This window comes from Rhincodon typus, chromosome 35 (assembly GCF_021869965.1).
Source record: "Rhincodon typus isolate 14 chromosome 35, sRhiTyp1.1, whole genome shotgun sequence".
NCBI classification, from domain to species: Eukaryota; Metazoa; Chordata; class Chondrichthyes; order Orectolobiformes; family Rhincodontidae; genus Rhincodon; species Rhincodon typus.
Genome location: NC_063366.1, coordinates 18,408,439 through 18,431,055, shown reverse-complemented (window position 1 = coordinate 18,431,055; position 22,617 = coordinate 18,408,439). Strand labels below are relative to the sequence as shown.

Here is a 22,617-nt window from a genome sequence, read left to right as displayed (position 1 = left end):
CGGATTTATACACTGAGAACTTTCTGTCCATTTGAGCAATATCTTTGACATCAATAGGGTTGTGGGGGTGGGCAACAGTGATGGAATGTATTTTCTACCACATGTGTCTTGCTGCGTTGGAGTTGCTACTTCCAAAAGAAGATTATTTAAGTTGCACCATGTAATAATTGTGAAGATGTGACCTTGATCTCTCCATTCCTGCGATGCTTGTGCATCAGTCCTGTGGAAAAGGCAAGCGTCCCATGCAATTGGAAGGGTTGGATTTGTTCATACTCAAATCTTCGATCAGATTGGAAGGTACAGTTTATTTCAAGCCACGCTGAAGGGCGAAGGTGATAATAGCGACAAACAAATTTAGGATTAAGATCAGGAGGATCATCTCTCAAAAGAATGTGTGGTGCTATGCTACTTCAGGCAGTGAACTGAGACAAGAATCAGAGCATAAGGAAGGAGCTAGCTGGTGAACAAGGCATTTTACAACATGGATGAATGATCTTTTTCGCCCAATTTTATTTTCACTGCTCCTGGCCTACTGTGTCAATTACCAGAATGTTCTTATACAAAGTATTCTGTCAAGTTTAATGTCACGAGTTACTCCTGCACAGATCTAGTTACTTTTAAAACAGAAACACACCTTCAGTTAAATGTTGGCAGTCACGCATCTGAGCACGTTCCTAATTTCCCTTGCACTGAGTAGCTTGCTTGGGCCTTTTCAGAGGGCAGTTAAGAGTCTGGAATCATTGTAGGCCAGGTAAGGACAGCAGATTTTTTTTTTTAAATTCACGAGAGGATGTCACTGGCTGGCCAGCATTTAGCACCCTTTCCTCCAATAGGTGCCTAGTAGCTCTTGAGAAGGTAGTGGTGAGCTGGCTTCTCGAACTGCTGCAGTCCCCATGCTGTAGGTAGAACCACAATGTCCAGGATTTTGACCCAGCAACAGTAAGGAACGGTGACATATTTCCAAGTCAGGATGGCAAGCGGCTTGGAGTGGGGCTTGCAGGTGGTGGTATTCTCATGTATCTGCTGCCCTTGTCGTTCTAGATGGAAGTGGTCATGTGTCTGGAAAGTGCCATCTTAGGATTTTTGGTAAATTTCTGCAGTGTGTCTTGTTGTTGTGCACGCTGCTACTGAGCATCAGTAATGCAGAGAGTGGATACTTGTAGTTATGGCGCCTTTCAAGCGGGCTGCTTTGTTCTGGATGTTGTTAATTTCCCTGAGTGTTATTGGAGTTGCACCCATCCAGGCATGTGGGGAGTATTCTGTTGCATTCCTGACTTGTTCCTCGTAGATAGTGAACAGGCTTTGGGGGACTCAGGAGGTGAGTTACTCACCACAGTATTCGTAGCTTCTGATCTGCTGTTGTAGCCACTGTGTTTATGTGGCAAGTCCAGTAGATTTTCTGGTCAATGGTAGCCCCAGCGTTGTTGAAAGTGGAGGATTCGGTGATGGTAACACCATTGAATGTCAAGGGATGGTGATTAGATTGTCTCTTATTGGAGATGGTCGTTGCCTATCATTTGCGTGGCACAAATGTTACTTGTTACTTGTCAGCCCTAGCCTAGATATTGTTGTATTTGAACATGGATTGCTTCAGTATCTGAGGAGTCACAAATGGTGCTGAACATTGTGCGATCATCAGCGAACATCCCCAGTTCTGACCTTTCTGATGGAGGGAAGATCATTGATGAAGCAGCTGAAGTTGTTTGGGCCTAGGGCACTCCCCTGAGGAACTCCTGCAGAGATGTCCTGGATCTGAGATTACTGACCTCTAACAATCATAATTGTTGATCAGACATGAAATGGCAATCAGGAATAAATGGGTTTTTTTGGAGTAGAAGACAAGTGATGTGCCAAGGATCAATGTTTGGCCTCCAGCGCTTTTATATACATGTGTATATATATTATGTATATATCTGTCAACGATTTGGGTGAGGGAATCAAATGGCGTATTTCCAAATTTTCTGACAACATAAACCTTGGCTGGTTTATGAGTGGTGAGGAGGATATTGAGAGATTTCAGGATGATTCTGTTGCGTGAGTAGGGAAATGTGTGGCAGATGTGGTATAAAGTGTATTAGAATGAAGTTGTCAAGTTTGGTAGGAAAACCATGACTATTATTTAAATGGCGACAGATTGCGAAATTCTGATGTACAAAGGGATCCAGTTGTCCTTGTACACTGGTCACTGAAAGCAGTAGATAGAAAGTCAAATGGTACATTGGCCTCTGTTGCAAGAGGATTTAAGTACAGGAGCAAGAAACTCTTAGCAGCAGTACCAGGCCTCAGTTAGACCGCACCTGGGGTATTGTGTGCAGTTTAGGTCTACTTATCTAATAAAACATTCTTGCCATAGATTGAGTGCAGCAAAAGTTGACCAGACTGCTTCCTGGGATGGCAGGTTTGACCTGTGAAGAAAGATTAAGTCGCCGGGGCCTATATTTAATGAAGCTTAGAAGAATGAAAGACGATCTCATTGAAACAGTCGGTATGGTTAGTAAGTTTGCAGATGACGCCAAAATCGGCGGTGTAATGGTCAGTGAAGATTATCGTCTCAAAGTTCAACCGGACCTTGATCAAATGGCAAATAGGCTGAGGAGTGGCATTCAGAGTTTAATTTAGGTAAGTGTGAGCTGTTGCATTTTGGTAAAGACAAACCAGGGCATAAATTGTACAGTTAATGGTAGGACCCTGGGGAGTGTTGCCAAACAGCGAGACCTAGTTCCTTGAAGGTAGAGTCATAGGTAGACTGGGTGGTGAAGAAGACATTTGGTACCCTTGCCTTTGTTGCTCAGGGCATTGAACATAGGAGTGGGGATGTCATGTTGTGGCTTACTGGACATTGGTGAGGCCACTTTCAGAATACAGCATGCAATTCTGCTTGCCCTTCTATAAGAAAGATGTTGTTAAACTTGAGAGGATTCAAAAAAGATTTACCAGGGATGTTGCTGGGACTGGAGGGTTTGAGCTATGGGGAGAGGCTGAATAGGCTGGGGCTATTTTTCCTGGAGCGTTGGAGGCTGAGGGGTGACCTTATAGAGGTTTGTAAAATCATGAGGGGTATAGATAGGGTGAATAGCCAAGGTACTTTTCCCAGGGTAGGGGAGTTCAGAATTAGAGAGCATAGGTTTAAGGTGAGAGGAGAAAGATTTAAAAGGGACCTGAGGGGCAACTTTTTCACACAGAGGGTGGTGCATGTATGGAACGAGCTGCCAGAGGAAGTGGTGGAGGCTGGTACAATTACAACATTTACTGGTTGGGTATATGAATAGGAAGGTTGTAGAGGGATGTGGGCCAAATGCTGGCAAATGGGACTAGGTCAGATTGGAATGTCTGGTCAGCACAAACAAGTTGGACTGAAGGGCCTTTTTCCGTGCTGTATGACTCTACGAAACGTGTAACATTCTGGACAGACTGATGTGTCTTCTGGCCAGGATGGAGACACACAGAGTTTTGACCTCGAGTTATGCAGTACATCATTTTGAACTGAGGTAAGAAAACATTTCTTCACTCAGTGAACCTGTGAATTTCTCTACCAATGAAGGCTGCCAAGGCCAAGTGACTGAATGTATTTCAAGAAAACAAAAGCTACTTTTCTAGATGCTAACGATGTATGGGGAGAGAACAGGAGTATGGTATTGAAATAAAGGATCAACCGTGTTGAATGGCAGATTGGGATCGATACAATGAATGGCCTATTCCTGCCCCTATTTTCTAGGCTCCCACAACCCAAACCAATGATGAAACTATTTTTGTTCACTGGCCTCTTGGGATCTCACCATTGTATCAAGGTTACTGTAACTTGCATAAATAGACAGTGTTTCTGTTAGTACACGTACTCAAGATAAAATGACTCTGTCTTTCTCCCTTTTCTTTCTGCACTATTTGTCCACTCATACTTGGTTGGTAAGGATTGAATTCCAAATGTGCTAATCCTACAGTAATAGAATTACTGTTGAATATTAAATTATTAAACTCAGGCAACACATGTAGAGTCCAAATTGCCAAGTTGTATTAAAGTGTTGGCTGGAGTATTTAGCAATTCTTTATGGGAATTGAAATTGATGCATCTCTGCAGCTTCACTTATGACTAGCCTGGTTATGGTATTGTCACGAGAGTTGGGTTTCAGTACTGTGTCCCCTTCTTACTTTCCATTGAGGTAAAGTAAAATATCTGCAGTGGGGAACTCTGAAATCCTCAGCACAAGAAACTGCAAGCACACTAGAAATCCTTTAAATTTGGAAATTACTCTTCCACAGTCCCTGCCTTTAGATTTGCATGTGGGTAGTGTAATTACATTTGAGACGAAGAGTTTAACATACTTGGGCACAAAGCCAAATCAGATTGTTCTCTGAAATATGCTGGATCGATTTTTGGAATGACTCTTCAGAAGGGAATTCTTTAATGTAAGCTATGTATCAGCATCTGTATCTGTCTGTCTTTGGCTCATGCATTTCTGCTCCGTCGCAATTCAAGTGTAGCATTCCTATCGCTGTAAGGTATTTCAAGAGAACAAGCGAGCAGTCATTTGGAATGTACAGATGGCTATCCAGGAACAATGTGTTCTTTAGTCAGAATTTTAATTGATGTTATCAATTGCCTACCTTTTCGAAGAGAAAACAAACTACTGGTTTTAACCTGTGATTTGAATGACGTTGTCTACTGTGTTCTTAACATCATTTGATTGGCTGGCCTTGAAAGATTTCACTGCATCATCTCAGCAGAAGAATAATACATTGCGAATGACATCTAACAGTCCTGGGATGATAGACTGTCACAGCACAAATGGGCTTATCAATTCTCCCTCTTCAACTCTTACTACATCAACTTCCTCATCTTTTCCTTCTCACTCCCTATACACTTTCCACTTTTTCAAGTAACCAGCTTTATTCCCTCTTAAAAATATCAATGGACATAGCAGTGCTTTGTTGCAAAGAATTCTGTAATTTAACTACAGTTTGTATGCAAAGATAACATAATTCTAATCGCCTTCAATGTGTGCACTTTGTCTAACAGACATTTGATCACTGCTTTCTCTTATAAGCCTTCATATGTGTGATGACATGACCTAGTTTCTCATGGTTTAAAGATCATCTGAGAAGATGGCCAGTTTCTTCCACTTGTAGCAATGTAAAACTGCTCTGTTAGTATGATCTGGCTTTATTTTACTTAGAGTCATACAGCATGGAACCAGACCGTTTAGTCCAAGTCGTCCATGCTTGACCAAGTTTCCCAAACTAAGAAAGTCCCATTTGCCTTAGTTTGACCCATATGCCTCTAAACCTCCCCTATTCATGTACTTATCCAAATACCTCTTAAATGTTGTAACGGTACGTGCATCTTTTCAAGGTCTGTAAGAAGTGGTGATTGTTCATTGACTTGATCGGGTCCTTATGAAGTTTATTTCATGGCAGCTGAAGAAGCACTAGTCTGGTTTCATCTTGTGTCCTATTGAGCACGGGAGCTTAGAATGGTATCATGTTTGATGCCCTGTCTTATCCACAATGAGCTTCTGCTGTTTTGCTTGACTGCAGTATCAGGAAATTTGCGCCATGACCTCTCGCCTCCTGCCACACTGCATCCAAAACTTGAATATGCTGACACGGATGGTTTTGGGAGCGGGAGGGGGCATGTTAATTCCTTGGGCTATGTTCCTTATTTGAGCCAGATGTGTTGAAGTGGAAGATCATAGAATTGATCTTGCCCATGACCAACATTGTAATCTTTCTCGGTGCCTCCATGTTGGGATGGATAGTGTCAGGATGTAGCAATGGTTTGTGTTTGCACCAGACACTAGTGACAACTCCCGCAAGCTTGACTGGGCACTGGGTGATGGGAGGCTTGGTCTTGCTCTGATTGAGCTGACAGTTGATTACCCTTCCATTTTCACTCATCACTGGAGCATGACCATATGACTTCCTCAGTACAATGACAGCTATGCAATGCAACAGCAACGATCTGTTTATGTAGAGTATCATCAATCAAAAGCGCCCTGCTGGAGAGGGAAGTGGTGTGCCTGTGAAAATATGGCCCATTTTCAGAAGGGGAACTTGTCCATGAGGATTGTGAGGAGACAAGTGATATTTGCTGGGTAGAACTTCAGAGGAAGCTATTTGAGGAGAGGATGAGAAGACATTAGTCTTAGGTTGTGACTGGATGAATGTGAAGAGAACGAGATGTCTGAGCTGGTCCCTGTGATTAGCCACAGGCAGCTGCAGACTGGTCAAGAGGAATGAGTGGGGACCGTTCATGTTGGTCAAAATCACAACATAATTTGAGACTTTGATGTTATAAGGATGTGATACCTTCACAAGATGAGATTCAATGGAAGGGAGAATGGGAAAAGAAAGAACAGGAAGCTGCTTTCATAAAAAAGACTCAACATTTCATGAAACCAGTGGGGAATTTTTTCATTGTTTTGTTGCGAAATTTATTGCCAGTAAAAGGATGGGGTTTGACTGATTTGTGGAAATACAAGTGCTGCTGATTGGATCAGAGCAAAAGTGTGATGAAATTCATGAATAACTAGTTAGCTTAAAGGCCAAAATCTTGCCTAAGCAAGTAGTCAATCCGCATACAAGCAAATACAATCCATTAGGCGTCTGCAGCATTTAAAACAAGCCCTGAGATGTAATTAAAATTTGTTTTTTTCAACTTAATCATTTCTCCTGCATTGCAAAAACTTCCCACAGGCTAGAGGCAGACACTGCAAAAGGCCACCTAGGATGAGACCAGAAAGGGAAGAGGGAGCAGATGGGGATGTGAAATCTGAGAAAAATGTTTGTTTTAATTTACAAAAATGAATTAATAGACATATGTTCTTTTATGTGGTGGGAAAGTGCAGTGGTGACCTCTAACTTGAGCAGTAGCATTACTGACCAGAACTGGTTACTGAGTGAAGATGCAGAAAGCACTGTGAGGCACCAGCAGTGTGGTGAAACTGAAGGGTAATACCTATTAGAAACACAGGAACACAAGTAGACTGTTCAGCCCTGCAAGCCTGTTCTGTTGCCTTACTCCATATACCCGTCTTTGACCCATATCCCTTTGCCTAACAAAAAATGACCTATTTCAGATTTAAAATTCACAACTCATCCTGCATGCACTCTCATTTGTGGACGTGAGCTCCAAGCATCTACCACCCTTTGTGTATAGAATGCTTCTAACATCTCTCTTGAAAGATCTGGCCCTAATTCTCAGACTGTGCCCCTAGTCTAGAGTCCTCACCGATGAAAATGCTTACCCAGTCTTGAAGACCTTGATCAGTTTGCTCCTTTTTCTTCTAAATTCTATAGAAAACTGGGCTAATTTGTACAATCTATTCTCATAACTTAACCCCTGAAGTCCAGGCTTCATTGTTGTACACTTTGGACATTCACTGTGATAACCTCACACTGTTAAAAATAGCTTCAGGGGGACATTTAACAGAGGTGTTCAAAATCATGAAGAGTTTTGATAGAATAAACGAAATAAAAATGAAACAAAAAGAACCTTGCACAGAACCTTGGGTTATGCCGAAGTGTTTCACAGGCAATTTGAACTGTGATGATATATGGAACAGCACCCATACAAACAAGAATAATAATGGGTCGGTAACCAGAGGTCATTATGGCTATTCCTTTACTGTGTCTGTGTCCATTCCTTACACCACAAGGCCTGCAGTAATTCAAGAAGGTAGCTCACCATTGTTTTCTCGAGGGCAGTTAGGAAAGCAGCAAATGCTTGCCTTGTCGTTGCTGTTTATATCCTATGAACGAATAAAAAGATAGAACTGGTCATGAAATGAAGATGATTTATTCTGTAATTAAATTTACAACCTAGAATAAAGTACTTGAAAGGAGGGTAGAAGCAGATTTAATAGCAAAATTCTAAAGATGCTTTGACTATATGTTTGAATAGGAAGTACTTGCAGGGCTATGTAAAAAGAGCCAGTAAGTAGGAATAATAGGATAGCACTTCTACAAGTTGGTGCATATACAGTGGGCCTTCTGTGCTGTATGAAGAAAGACACTTGCCTTTATGTCTGTTCTGGATAAATCAAGAAGCTCTTTTAAGGATAAAAGCAAAATGCTGCAGTTGCTGGAAACCTGAAATAAAATAAATGTGCTAGAGAAGCTCAGCAGGTCTAGCAGCATCTATGAAGAGAAAACTAAGAGTTAAAGTTTCAACTCTGGTATGACTTCTTCTGATCTAAAAGGAGGTGGAAAATTGTAGTTTTTAATATTGTAGACTATGGGGGAGGAGGAGCAAGAAGAACAGATTCTGAGGGTGCCCTGAGGAAAAGGCAAAGGCAGTGATAATGGAGGTAGAAGGAGGGTGTGATGCCAAGGCATACAAGGATATGGTCCAAGTGCTGGGAAATGGGATTGGAATAGTTAGGTGTTTGTTTTTGACTAGTGCAAAATTGATGGGCTGAAGGACCTTTTTCTGTGCTTTCTGACTGTGAGAGGTTCATGTGTAAAACAGGTATAAGTGTAAGCAGTGAAAAAGGACAAAACGGGATTGGGTCTTTGTTTGAGGGAAAAGGAGTTAGAGAACCCCAATAGAAGATACTATAAGTCGGGACGATGTGATGGAGAAACTGGGAAAATGGAATGGACTCTTTGCAGGAAACAAGGTGTGAGAAAATGTAGTCGTGGTATCTGTGGGAGTCAGTGGACATGAAGTGAATATTAGTAGACAGCCTATCCCCAGAAATTGTATTTTAGTGCCTGTATGGAAAATTGACCTTGTAACATAGCACCAAATTATGAAAAGGTAAAAGAGAGGTTTGTATTTAAGGGATGCTTTTTTGACTATTAGACCTATCAGAATGTTTTACTGCCAATGAAGCATAGTGGGAAATTTCCATAAGCCGCAATGTGATGATCACTGGATGATTTTATTTTGTGGTGTTGATTGAGGGATAAATATTGACTGAGACCGAGGACAACTTGCTGCTCTTCCTTAAATTACTGCCCTGGGATGAATGGGGCCTTGGTTTAACCTTTCACCAGAAAGACGGTGCATCCAGTTGTGTGCAGCACTTCCTCAGAAGCATCATTTGTACAAGCTCAGCCATTGAGTGGGACTCGAACGTGTAGCCTTGTGATTCATGAGGATGAGTGTTACCAACCAGGGCATTCGTTGTAGATGAGATTGAAGGGAGTGAGTTGATGGATTCTGTGATACAATTGTGGGGGAGTCCCATGGTTGTAGGAAGGGATCTGGATCTGCAGCTACTTATGAGTCAGCTATCGGTATCACACAATACTAATCCTGCACCCAGTTAACAGATTCACCAGAAGAGAACGCGAGGAGAAAAGAACCCATGGATGGAGTTTTTCTTTAATATATATCTTGGATCTTTTCCCACTTCTTTAAATCTGCGCTGCACAGTTCACTAAGCTTCCTTATGGGGGCCACACAATTTTCAATCAACTGCAACTAATTCCCAGTTAAACTGGCATGGCGCCACTGTTTCACATTAATGGCCGAGAAGGTTGCCAAGAATAACAGCTACTGCCAGCATAGGATCTAGCCAAAAGTCAAAGAACTCAACCTGCACATTCTGCATTTACCAGAGAGAGAGAGACGTCCTGAAGCAATTTCAAGGCAGAATCTTAATCTTGTTAACAGTCAACAACTCAGCACTTGGCATTAACTTGCTTGTTTGTATTATCTGAACTCTTGACTGCAGACTTGTGCCAGATATTCATTACTCAATACGTAAGGCAAATTCCTTTATTAAAACCCAGTCTGTAATTCATTCTCAAGCATCCATATGTGAAGCATCTGAATGCCTTTGATTAGCGCCTGTCTTCCTTTTGCAGTTTTGAAATACAAATATGTTTGCAAATCCATTCTCTCAAAATCCTGAATTGAACTTTGCAAAGGTTGTAGTCAGTAGACATGAAGTACAGCGCACTATGATGTAGTACAGCTGCTTGTCGAGTCTTCTTACAGGTAGTTTGCCCAAGCAGCTATATTTGGCATGATGGTGAGCCTCAAGAATTGATTTGATTCCACGTGTGTACATTTATTCATACACTGTCACTGAAACACACGCTACTTGTGCTTGCACTTGAATCTTCCACCGTTCAGCCTGTTATACCTATGCCAGCTCTCTGAAAATAGTGCATAACAGCCTCACAATCCCGTACTGTTTCTCCATAGCTCTGCGTATGTCATCTATCCTTTATAAGCAAATCGATATATCTTTTTTTAAAAACAGATTATGACTGGAGTCACAAGACAAATTAAGTACATGTCCCTGTGCTGGATTTCCTTCTGCCCTCATTTATCAATCCATTTTCAGTCCATAGACATTAAGAACCTGAGCTGAAATAACTCCACAGACGCCGGTATCCTGTCACCATGTCACCCTTTATTTACATGTGGAGAGTCCTTGACATTGATCCAACTTCTTCAGAGCCAGCTCTCAGTGAACAGAACCTCTGACACTCCTGTTTATATCTGTCGGCCAGGGCTCTCTGATTGGGCCAGGTTAGCAGCCCCAATCAGAGAACTCATTCTGTAAGGTCCACCTAGTTAACCATGTTACATTCACTGCATCCTTCCCCCTCTAAGTCCAAGGACATAGGCTGGTTTGTTTTTTCTTTTTGTAGCTCCTCCTGGGCCATTTTAGCATTGGGTCAAGCTCCTCCAACTCTGCCTCTGATATGAGCACAGTAGCTTGCCTCAGCACCTCGGAAGAAATTTATTCTCCTCTTTAGATGGCAAAGATGTTGAGGCAGCGACATCTGCCATGTCTATCTCAAATTCCAAAGTATCTTCCAAGCATGACGGAAAAGGAGAACCTTCGGGTTCTGGAACAATCGGAAAGGCTGTTGAGCTGAGCAACTTTTTTGATCCTGCACCGTTTGTGAACTTGCAGCACTCACATGGTCAGGACCGACGCACCTACCCAAACTTTAGTCACTGGACCTGACCTCGTATCAACTGTGCCTCTGACCCATGCAGGGCCATTCCTGTGGTTCCTACACCAAACTTCATTCCCTAAAGTAAAATTTCTTTCTCACATAGTGCAGTCTTTTGTCTGGCATTGGCCTTCCTGATGCTGTCTCTCCCGTCCAGAACTGGCGAGGGTGTCCTCTTGTACTAGAATACCCTGCAACTCATATGCTCCACTTTTTGCTGCATTTTCCAATGAAAAAGCTAGTTGTAGTGCCTGTTTCAAGTCCAGCTGGGCTTCAGCTAGTAGGTGCCTTTGCATGGTTACATCATTAATTCCACATACCAAATGGTCTCTCAGCATCTCATGAAAGGCTAAACCAAAGTCACGTGCCTTTACCGGTCATCTTAACCTAGTCAAAAATCCCAACAGGGATTCTCCTGGAGATCACAAGGACTGTCGAGTCAGAGATACCACAGTGTGGAGCTGGAGGAACACAGCAGGCCAGGCAGCATCAGAGGAGCAGGAAAGTTGACATTTCGGGTCACGACCCTTCTTCAGAAATTCCCCTGATTGTCAAGTTGCTGAATAAAACTGATAGCATCTCAGAATTAAAGGAGACTTGGGGTCATAATATTTCTTGACTAAATCTGTCAACTCTTGAAAGTTATCTGGTGCTCAGGGAATGTTAGGCACCTAATAACCGAAAAAGCTGTGGGTTTACAAGCTGTCAGGAGAATTACTCATTGCTTTTCATCTGCTCTAATGTCATTTGCCCAGAAAAAAAAATGCATTCTTTCAATCCTGCTGAAAATTGGGCCCAGTATATGGAATGAGTCAAGCTTCCCAAATCACTGCACGATGCCAGAAATGCTTACCCCAACTCAAAAGTTGTGACTGTTGTAAGCGAATTTCTCCAGGAGCATGCTTTTTTCTCATTACCACTGAAATAACTCCACAGAGGCCAATATCCTGTCATCAAGTCACCCTTATCCACGCCTGAAGAGTCCTTGACACTGATCCAGCTCCCTCAGAGCCAGAATGAACAGAATGTCTGATACTCCTATTTATGTCTGTCAGCCAGGGCTCCCTCATTAGACCAGATTAACAGCCCCAATCAGGGAAGTCATATTTTGAGGTCCACCTCATTACAATCACTAGATGAGATACTGCCCTTGCTTCAGATCACATGAATTATGAAAGACCATTTTACCCAATACTGCTGGTGCAACAATAAGGCCATTATTTCGTCGTTACAATTTATTTGAGCAAATATATTTTGGAGGGTACAGTTTAGTGTTCTAAGCCAAACCCTCCGTGGTTGAATAATTCAGTGAGCCTTATGCAGTTAATGCTCCCAACAGCTATTCCTCCCACCTCCCCACCACTGCTTTATGTTCTGTTTTCATTACAGTTCCAAGGAGATAATGATATGAGGGGCTGGAGACAAAAGGAAAAACAGCATTAATACTGTACAAGGCGTTTGTCACATGCTATTTGCTGCATTTAGAGCATGTCTGGTTATCTATTTTATATAAGTGTGTTCCAGCTATTGGGAATAAAAATGCAAGTATTTTAAACCCAGTATTTTGCGCCTCTCTGAAAATAACTCCTTCCTGGGGTATGGTTCCACAGGTGTGCTCTAATATCTTGCTGGAAAGGGGCATTGTTCATGCCTCAGTGTGGATAGTGTGGACGTCAGCACATTATTCCTTCATATTGGGCAGTTCTCGAGATTCTGATAGTTATCCTCAACCTCTCGTGCCTCCAGAAGGAGTCGCTGTGTGGTGGTGACTGGGGAGCTTTTTCTTGGTTCCTGATATGCAATCCGGCAATACTGAGGTAGTAGCGTCTTGTGCTGAGCTTGACGTTGTCATGGTGATGAAAGCTTGGACTCCTCTGTGCTGAATGGGATTCGATGAACCCTGGACCAAAAAAGATTAAGGCAAGATAATGATGTCTTCTGCGTAATAGATCAGTGGAGCAAGGCGATGGAATGGAAAGATCCAGATTATTCACGGAATTACTTTGAGGAAACTTTAGGGTTACATGGCAGCGTTGCCAGTTCTGAATCAGAAAGTTTACAAATAGAACATTTCCACTGGAAGTGCAAGATAAATGTTAGGATAATTTAGAACTTGGCTCATGGGAGCATTATCATCTGCAAGTTCTTCTCCATGCCACACACACCATCTTGACTTAGAAATATATTGCCATTCCTACACTATTGATGAGCCAACGTCCTGGAACTCTATTCCAAATATCACTGAGCATGCCGACACAATGTGGACTTTAGCAGCTCAATTCAGCATCCCAAGACTTAATTTTAAAAAAGGAAGAATTTCTTCTCGAGAAAGAAAGAACATAAAGATGTAATTAAATGTACTTGCTGTTTGTAAGGAAAGAGAACTTGTTAAATCTTTTCTGAGGAAGGGTCACTGGACCCAACAAGTTAACTCTGTTTTTTTCCTTCACAGATGCTGCCAGACCTGCTGGGCTTTTCCAGCAACTTTGTTTTTGTTCCTGATTTACAGCATCCGCAGTTTTTTCAGTTTTTATTTTGTTAAATCTGACATATTGTTTCTGGTTCTGAAACATTGATCGAAATCTTGATGTTTACCAAATAATCTTTGTATTCTTTAAAAACATAAATTGGCCAAACTGCTGAAAACACTCATTCTATGCTGGTTCCTATGCATAAATCTGAATTAACCTTTCACTAACTGATTTAAAGCCAAAATATTCTATTAATGTGCAAGGTGAGCCATTCTCTAAAAGAGAACTTTGCTCTGACAAAGTCTGTTGTTTGAAACTTTAAACCTATTGAGATGATAGCTAGCCTGTGCACTGACGAATTTTCAGTGGTGTTTTTTAATTGATATTTCAGCCTCGTATTTGTTTTGGTTTCATTCATTCAGCTCTGTGTGCTGTCATTTCTCACTGCCTTTTGCATGTTTCCTTTCTGAATTTTCTCTCTGAATCCATCCTTTAGATCAGAAAGCAGCATTTCTGTGATGTTAGCTCTGCGTTCCCATTTTCATCTTTTCGCAGCTAACATTTACACCTGTTTCACACATTTAATTCCTCTTTACCATCATTATCACTGCCTCAGTCTTTTGCTCTGGGCACTTTCACAATTGGTTCTACTTCCTCCTATCGACAGCATTAAAAAACCTAATTTTCCAGCTCCTTTCAGTTCAGATGAAGCCAAACTGTACTTGAAGTGTTAAGTCTGTTTTTCATTTGAAGCCATTGTCTTCACTGTTGCTATATTTGTTATTGAATAGACTGTGTTTAATTTCCGACTCTCTAATCTACATGTGGTTAAACAAATCAGCTAACACGCATTGTAGGTTGAAGCACCATTCCTAAGGTTTGAATGAATAGTCTACACAGACATTCGTAGTGCAGTACTTGGGAAGTTGGACTTCTTTGGATCAGATGTTACAGTGTGACTCCTCCTGTCAAGTGGATAGAAAAGATCGCATGGCAAGGGATATCACCTGGTATACGTTCATCCCTCAGATGACTTCTAAAACAGATAATCTGGATCTAACTTGATGCTATTTGTAAGACCTGGCTGTGCATGAGTTGGCTGCAACATGTTCCCATATTACAGCAGTAACTTTACCTCCAGCAGTACTTCAGCGGCTGTAAAACACTTTGTAGGACCTCCTGAGGATGTGAAGTGTGTGATATAAATCTTTGTGGCAGCTTATAAGGCAAAATAAGCCCAGGTATCCTTTGTTAGGGAGGAGGGTCACCAGCATTTTAAGCAGTCAGTAGTTGGCTGCTGCTGGCTTTGTAATGACAAAGACACCAACTTTAACTGTACAATTAAGGATTTAACTAACCTTGGCCAGTCCAAGACTGCTATGACTAGAGCTGGATAATGTACAAAAGCATGCACGTGCAGTTGGGTAATGAATTTGATTCAGTTGCCTTGCTATCAATGCTACTGTTTCACATACAGCAGCAATAGCAAAGACCCCATACCTCACTAAACCCTGATGACAACGGAATTGTCTCGTTTCATTTCATACCTGATAGTATAATCATAATGTGAAGTAAACATGCATTTATACTATGACCTTTCACCTTTCCCAGAAAAGTCTGAAAGTGCAGTTAATTTTAAAGCTCCCTCACAGTTGTCCATGCACATGTAAGAGAAATTGTTTGTTCTTTTAACAAGGCAGTTTTGTGCAGGGGCTTCAGACAGAATTGTAGCTTCTTCATGGTTCCATTTACCAGTTGCGCAACCTTAACTAAAACTCTGAGTTAATTTATTCCTGATTTGAATTGGAGCTCCTGCTTTGGCCATATCGGAATGTCGATAGTGCCTGAGCCACAGCACGGTATATCTGCGGCTGCTTCATGATGTTCTTTTTCTGACTGTGCAGGAATCCCTGCTGTGAGCCATGCTAAAATATGTTCATTGTGCTATGTACAGCTTTGGTCTCCTTACCAAAGGAAAGATTTAAAAGGAGAGCACTGGAGGTTAACTTCATTGATTTGGGATTAGTGGGCAGCCTTGTGAGGAAAGATTAAGTTGACTGGGTCTCTATTTTTCTGCAGTTTGAAAGGATGAATGGTCATCTTGTTGAAACATGTAAAATTCTTTTGGGCTTATTAACGTAGATGCTGGGAAAATGTTTCCTGTAAACTAGGGGCTCACACCCCCTGGGTAAGTGGTTGAACATTCAGGGCAGATATGAAGAAAAATTTCCTCCATTGAAAGGTAGTGAATTTCTGAATTCTAACTGAGACATCTGTGAATCCTCAATCCTTGAGTATGTTCAGGTCAGGTTTCATTGATTTCCATGGTTTCTAAGGTAATGGAGATAGTGTGGGAAGGTGAAGTTGAAGTGGAAGATCAGTCTGTTTTCTCATATTTGTACGTGATAGGGCCCTCTGGCTAGCTGTACCAGTAACATAGGCTGAGATTCCCAGGTAGTGTGCTCCTTACAGATGCGTCGAGGCTGGGAATAGCTGCTTATTTTGTGATTGGTGCTTTTTTCCTTCCTTCCTTCCTTCCTTCCTTCCCCTTGCACTCCTGAAGAGTGATGGATCGTCGATGGATGTGCACATCAATGTGGAACAGAGTCCCATCCAGGTAACTTTGTGTTCTCTATCTTTCCTTTGCCCCCCTGTGTTCACTCTGTCTTTTCTCCTTCTCATGCCATCTGGTTAATTCATTCCAACCATTAACCCGTGCTGCTTCTGCCTTATTCATCTGTGCTATTTGCAGTTGGCATGTAGGCTGAGGATGTACAATAGGTAGAGAATGCACAGTGCAACAGTGCAATAGAGTGTAACTGAGCTCAGTTGGCATGTATGTCATTCCCTAGCTCCTAAGACCTAAAGGGAGTGGGGGTTGGAGATTTAGTTTGGCAATGATTTGCTGAGGGAATCTGGAAGCTGGAATCCTTTGCCATATATTTAATGTTGAAATCATTTGTGCTGTGGCTGCACCTTGCCTTGTGCATTTCCAGCAACTTAACATCGACACTGATCTATATGTTTTGATTTGAGTGCTTCAGGTACTTTCATTGTGTGTCTAATCTGTTTGATTGGAATATCTTGTAGTTAAAAACCAGCACTTGTCATATTTGCACACCTCTTTGGCACAACTTTTATCATGAATGATGAGGTTAGTTTGAATCATATTTCCTGCTCAGCTTTGGAAACCACTTTCCTCTTTGCAAGTCTTCTGCATTATGGGAGGAAATTCTATTACGTGTGTAGTCTAAAAGCATGAGGAAGTGCGGACTGTGAGAAGTTCTCTCTCGGATAGGACATCAAACTAAGATTCTGTCTCTCTTCAGGCAAGGAGTGCCACAAAGATGTGGTTATCTTCCTGGTACTCTGGTCAATATTTATCTCCCTAAAAAACTTAACTTACATCACCTTTTTAAAAGAAAAACAGATGAACTGGACTTGACTTCACTGCTGTTTGTTTGATGTTATGCATGAATTAGCTGTCCTGTTTCTTGCTTTGTAGTAGCGGTTATACTTCAAATGTTCATCATTGGCTGCAAGGCACTCTTGTGAAATCCTGAGCTTCTGAAAGGTGCTAAATAAACCTTTATTAAGCTTTCTAAGTGTGGGATTCTAGGGTGCTTTCTACTTGGTGTAAGTGGCTCTCAAATATTTCCACTGAAGATCACTTAATTCACTCTAACAGATAATATTACCCTCTAAAATCGCCGTCATACCTTCTGAAAGATAATGTTACTCTTATATCTGATGAAAAGGCATCTTTGCAGAAACGTACTTGAGGTATACAACAACATAATTAATGTGTTAACAAGCTAGCAGAGACGCAACAGAAATCTGGTGGCCTTGGGCACTTCCCCAAGATGTTGTTTGAAATCTCGAGATGGTAGATTTAAATACAGGTAGATGCTGCTTCCATTGAGTTGACTTTGGGTATTTATGCAACAATTATCCTGATGCTTCTGGATTACCGAGGAAGAAAGGTACCAGCATCAGTGCCTGATTGTGTTGTGCTTTTCATGATTTTCTCGCTGGAAAACATGTACGTAGGTGTGCATCAGATTTTTTTTGGAAAGCTTTGCAAGATCTGCTGACGCGTGACAAAGTTTATAGAGAGGGACGGAGGGCTGCAGGCACTTGAGGGGAGCTATGCCCTTGAGTAGAGTGGCGCCATTTGAGAGAACAACATGATGTTGGAGTAGAGGAGAGAAAACACAGTTGAATTTGGGTGTGACTTGCAATTGTAGATACTGGATGACTTTTTGTTTGAGTTATTCGTGGATACGGGCCAGTAGTTATTGGTCATCCCTTGGATACAACTGAGTGGCCATTTCCGGGGATAGTTGAGAGGCGGTCACATTACTGTCACAAAAGGCCACTCCGGATGGTTTCCTTCCCTAAAACACTTCAGTGAACCAAATTTTTTTTTTTTACAATCAACAATGATTTTATGATCATCATTAGACTTTTCATTTGAGATATTTGTTGAATTTGATCAGTGGATTTTGAACCTGAGACCCCATAACATTACCTGGGTCTCTGGATGACAAGTCTAGCGACAATACCACCGAGCCATTGCCTCCCCTTGACTGAAGTATTGCTTTCACACGGCAACTAGATTTGTGTGTCAGTAGTTCTGCTAATTCTCAATTTGTGAGCTGGTGTGTTTCTATCTTTTGTAATTTCACTGGACAGAGAGGGCATGTCACCTCTGAATACCAACACATGATACTGGAACGTTTAAAACTTTCAAGACATCCTGTGCAATGGACGTTGTTGTTTTGAGAACTGGTTAAAGGAAATGAACATTTCAGTGGTATGATGGTTGGTGCTGTCATATTATGTCAAACAGTGGGAGCTTGCAATCTTTCATCTAATTCCCTTCTCACCCAAGCTGTGGAGAGAGAGGGAGAGTGTGCAGGCGATCCCTGGTTTCCTTTGTAAGTTTGCTCATTCTTGTATCAGCAGGAAGATGCGTTCGCCGTCTGGTAGGCGGTACAGAAGCAAGCCCAGAATCAGTGGAGGAGTGGCTGGTCTGACCTTGAAGGATGAGGTGTAATTTGCTGCTATTGCTTATGTTTTGTGTCTTGCAAGCCTCCAGGATGGAGAAAATATTCAGTCCCCTCCATTGCCAAGGCTAATTTCATTGCCGAGCCGTTACATGATGTTATGTATCGAAATTAACGTGATGTAGGAGGACATTGTGTTTGTCATTTGGAAGTGATGCAAGAGGTCTGATGAGAAGCAGCAACATTATTATTTTGACCACTCCTCAGTAATGATGGAGGCTCTGGACAAGGTTTACAGGATGGTACCAGATGTGGAAAGTTATGACCATTAAGGAAGTTTGTGGAATGAAGTGTGGCCTGACGGACGTGGTTAAAACACGTAGGTGTTTGATAAAGTAGATATACTTCCTGTTGTGGGGAAGTTTATAACTGAAATATGATATGGAGAAGCACTTTAATCACTCTGTGGGTAAGACATGGAAATTACTAGTGCAAGGAGTGCATGAGGCCAGTAGCACAGAAGGGGAAGAAGGATATGGACGTGAGGGAGAAACCGAGGTTACACTCGTAAGATGAAGTAGGACTGTGGTTCATGCAGCGCTTAAATAAGAGCGTATACGCATAGGGCCAAATGGCATGTTTCTGTGCTATTAATGCTTACGTAATTGGGTTGAATGGTGACCCTGGCACTGTACTAGTTTTCCCCACAGATTTATGCAGGCTATTATTATTATGCATTTGTTATTACAATGCATTTTCACCCCAATTACTGCCTGCCCCCCTCCTCCAAATTCCACCACCACACCCTCGTCACTCTACCATGGCCTTTTCCCAACAAATGGGAACCTTTCTCTTTTCACTCTGGGAGGCAAACTTGCAAATAGATCAGTGCCAGTAGCCATTTCTACTCCGGTTTCCACGGGACAGGTCTGGCCAATCTGCTTTGTCATTTCCTAGATTCACAGATTTTGCTGACGTGTCAGGGAAAGGGCTAAGTCCAGACCAGAGCATTCTGAAAACAACCGATCTCACTCCCCTCACAGTAATGTCACCGAATCACCCTCATTGTCTCTGACTGGGAGCTTTCATCTGTGATGCTTTGAATTGAAATTGTTTTGAGACCGGAGGAGGATAGAATAGTGAACTGTCGGTGAACCATTTTTATTCGTGCAGCAATGCTAGGGTTTCCTTCCTTGAATTCAGGACTGGCTTATCTTTCAGCTAGTGGACCGCAAGTCCTCTCATTCTCTGAATACTTTACAATGAAGACAAAAATCAATCTATTGTGCCATGATGATCAGAATTCAGCTAGGTCTTGTGCTTATGGAGCATTTGATTTCAGTATACTGAACTCCAGGTGCAATAGAACAGCATCATTCTCTACTGATGGGAAAATGTCTGAGAAGAGAACCTAGGCCTCATTGAGTTGGGGTGACCGGAGCACTAGGGCATTCTTCACTGATGAAATGTGTCTTTCTGTTTTCACAGAGTGAGCCCAGAGTTCGCCTAGTACTGGCACAGCATATGCTGAGAGACATTCAGGGGATCTTGAACAGGCTGGAGGTGAGGAGCAAGCTTCTGTTTGAAATGTCACACTTCCAAGATGCAACCATGTTGCCAATGGGATTTCCGTAAAATAAAACCCGTGAAATGTGCGCTGCAAGAAGACAACCATGAGGAATGCATCAAAATGCATGTGGTTTCAGTGGTAAAAATGGAGGCATAGTGAGACGATTGGATCCAGGGTCAAGAGTAGGATTAGGTGGGAGATTTCTTGGATTGGCAAGATTTAGTTTCCAGAGATCTCTCTTTAAAAAGATATAAAAGGTGTAGTATTACAGTTTGATGATGAACTTAAAAGCTAGACCAGCCAGAAAGGCAATCGATGTTGCAGGTGCCTGTTTGGCCAGTGAGCAAGTGTAGAACAAACAAGATTCCGAAAGGACAATTGAAAAGGATGACATTTTTATGAAAAACATCAGAATGGATAGATATGTGTGCTAAACTTGTACAATTGTTAATTGAATGGACAAATGGGATGTATCCACACAGATCCTTAAATGTGCAGCCGTGAAAATTTTTGAAAGGGCAACTGGGTTTTATGGCTGGCGATATTAAACATGAAAGCAGGGATGTGATAAATCTGTACAAGGCAATGACATGGTGTAAATTGTGGCGTTCCGGGCATTTATTGCAAACAGGATATTGGAGCTATGATGCAACAGAATTATAAGGATTTACAGGAGTGATGAAACGCTTGTGGTTCTGCTGAGACAATGCTGCCTAAGCTTTCACTTGTACTCTGTCAACACCAAGCTTTACATCACCGCTGCCTCCACTGTTGGTAAATTATCAGAACTTGTATATTCAGAGATTTCCACTAATTAAGTTTAGGAAGGCTGAAGCCACTATTTTCCGTCCCCCTCTCCAAACTCCGTTCCCTACAGTAACCATCGCCATCCTTCTCCCTGGATTAAGTCAGACTGTTTGCAACACTGGTGTCACATCTGAACTTCCCAACCTCCCTTGCCCCATCACTAAGTTCACCAATTCCTGACTCCATAATTTTGCCTGGTTTTGCTTGGGTTAGCTCATTACTGCTGAAACCCTTGTTCTTGCCTTTGTAACCTCTAGGTTTAATTCTTCCCAAGCACTCTTGGCTCCCACATTCTGTCACAGAGTCGTTCAGCACGGAGGAGGCCTTTTAACCCATCGAGTCGGCCCCAACCTATCCACACTAATCCCATTTCCAGCATTTGCCTATAGACTTGAAGGGTATGACTTTTCAACTGCTCATCCATACACTTGATAAATATTGAGAGGTTTCCTCCCTGTACTATCCCTGCAGGCAGTGCATTCCAGATTCCCACCATATTCTGGATGAAAAGAGTTTTTTCTCAAGTCCCCTGTAAACTTCCTGACCTTCACCTGGAAATGATGTCCCTTTGTTATTGACTCTGAGGGGTGAACTGCTTCCTATCTACCATGTCCATGCCCCTCATGATGTTATGCACTTCAATCAGGTCATCCCTCAGCTCTGTCTGCTCTACAGAAAACAACCCAAGCCTATCCAGCCTGTTTCAGTAGCTAAAATGCTCCAACTCAGGCAACATCGTGGTGAATTTCCTCTGCATCCCCTCAGCATGATCAAATCCTTTCCTTAAACCTGAGGGCATCCAAATCTTGGACTGCGTTCTAACTCGCAGCAAGACTCATTACTCTGCCATCCTATGTTGACCTATAATGCCTACCAGTCAAATAATGTCTTGTATTTAAAATTCTCCTTGTTTTAAACCCCTCTGTGGCCTTCTCCCTCATATTTTGTAATTCCTGCTCTTATGTCCTGTAATTTCCTCTCCAGCTCCACAATCAACCAAAGTATCTTCACTGCTCCAACTCTGACCTTGATCCTAATTTTAATGGCTTCCATCATTGATGAATGCATCTTCAGTTGCTGTGATCCCTCGCTCTGGAATTCCCTCCCTGCTACTCCAACTAAGGACATTTCTTTAAAACCTACTTCTTTGATCAAGCTGTTTGGTCATCTGACACAACAACCTGTATACTTGATTCAGTGTCACATTTTGGTTCGTACTGCCTTTACTAAGTGCCATGGGGGTCTAATAGTTTAATAAAGATGTGATAGATGTATAGGTTATTTTTGTTGCAGGACTGAACAGACTAGAGCTTTATTTGCTGAGCAAGGCAAGGTAAAGTAGGATCTCATAGAGGCATCAAATTTAAGAAGGGCTTAGAATGATGAAGATTGAAAGATTGTTTCCACTGATTGGTGAGTCTAGCAAGAACATTTATTTGGGATGAAAAAAGTAAGGGGGCGTCTTCAATTCAGAAAGATATTTGATTGTTTAAATCCCTTGAATCTTGAAGAGGGATAATGTGTACAAGGTGGGGAGCAGCCAGCTGATATTAGAGGGGACAGCTTCCATCTGGAACTGTTCGCAGGCTCGTTGACAGCAGCGTAGTTATAGATACTGTTCCTGCAAGCTTGGTTTCTGCCTGGGAAGAATGCTGTGGATTGCATAACACTAGAGTGATACCTGACACTGATTGTGGGAAAAATTTTAAGGAATTTAAAGTGACATGCAAGATGTTAAGAGTTGAGATGTTGAATTTTATTTTCCCTGTAGTTTACAGGTGCTGATGAACTTAGCATATTGCAAATAGTGGGTGAAGTGAGCTTGCACTCAGAAAGCAATCCT

The 22,617-nt window shown here is 42.0% G+C and overlaps 1 protein-coding gene across 4 annotated transcripts in view; it reads left to right on the top strand.

Moving 5' to 3' along the window:
- Nucleotides 1–22,617, top strand: part of bag6l (BCL2 associated athanogene 6, like) — a 77,182-nt gene that overhangs the window by 14,382 nt on the left and 40,183 nt on the right. For 3 of the 4 annotated variants that reach the window (XM_048616644.1, XM_048616643.1, XM_048616642.1), the window contains one exon: nucleotides 19,886–19,960. In XM_048616644.1, the coding sequence (XP_048472601.1) occupies nucleotides 19,886–19,960 (75 nt within the window). Of the gene's footprint in view, nucleotides 1–15,958; nucleotides 16,006–19,885; nucleotides 19,961–22,617 lie in introns of those variants that run through there. The other variant, XM_020534692.2, reaches the window with a different exon arrangement.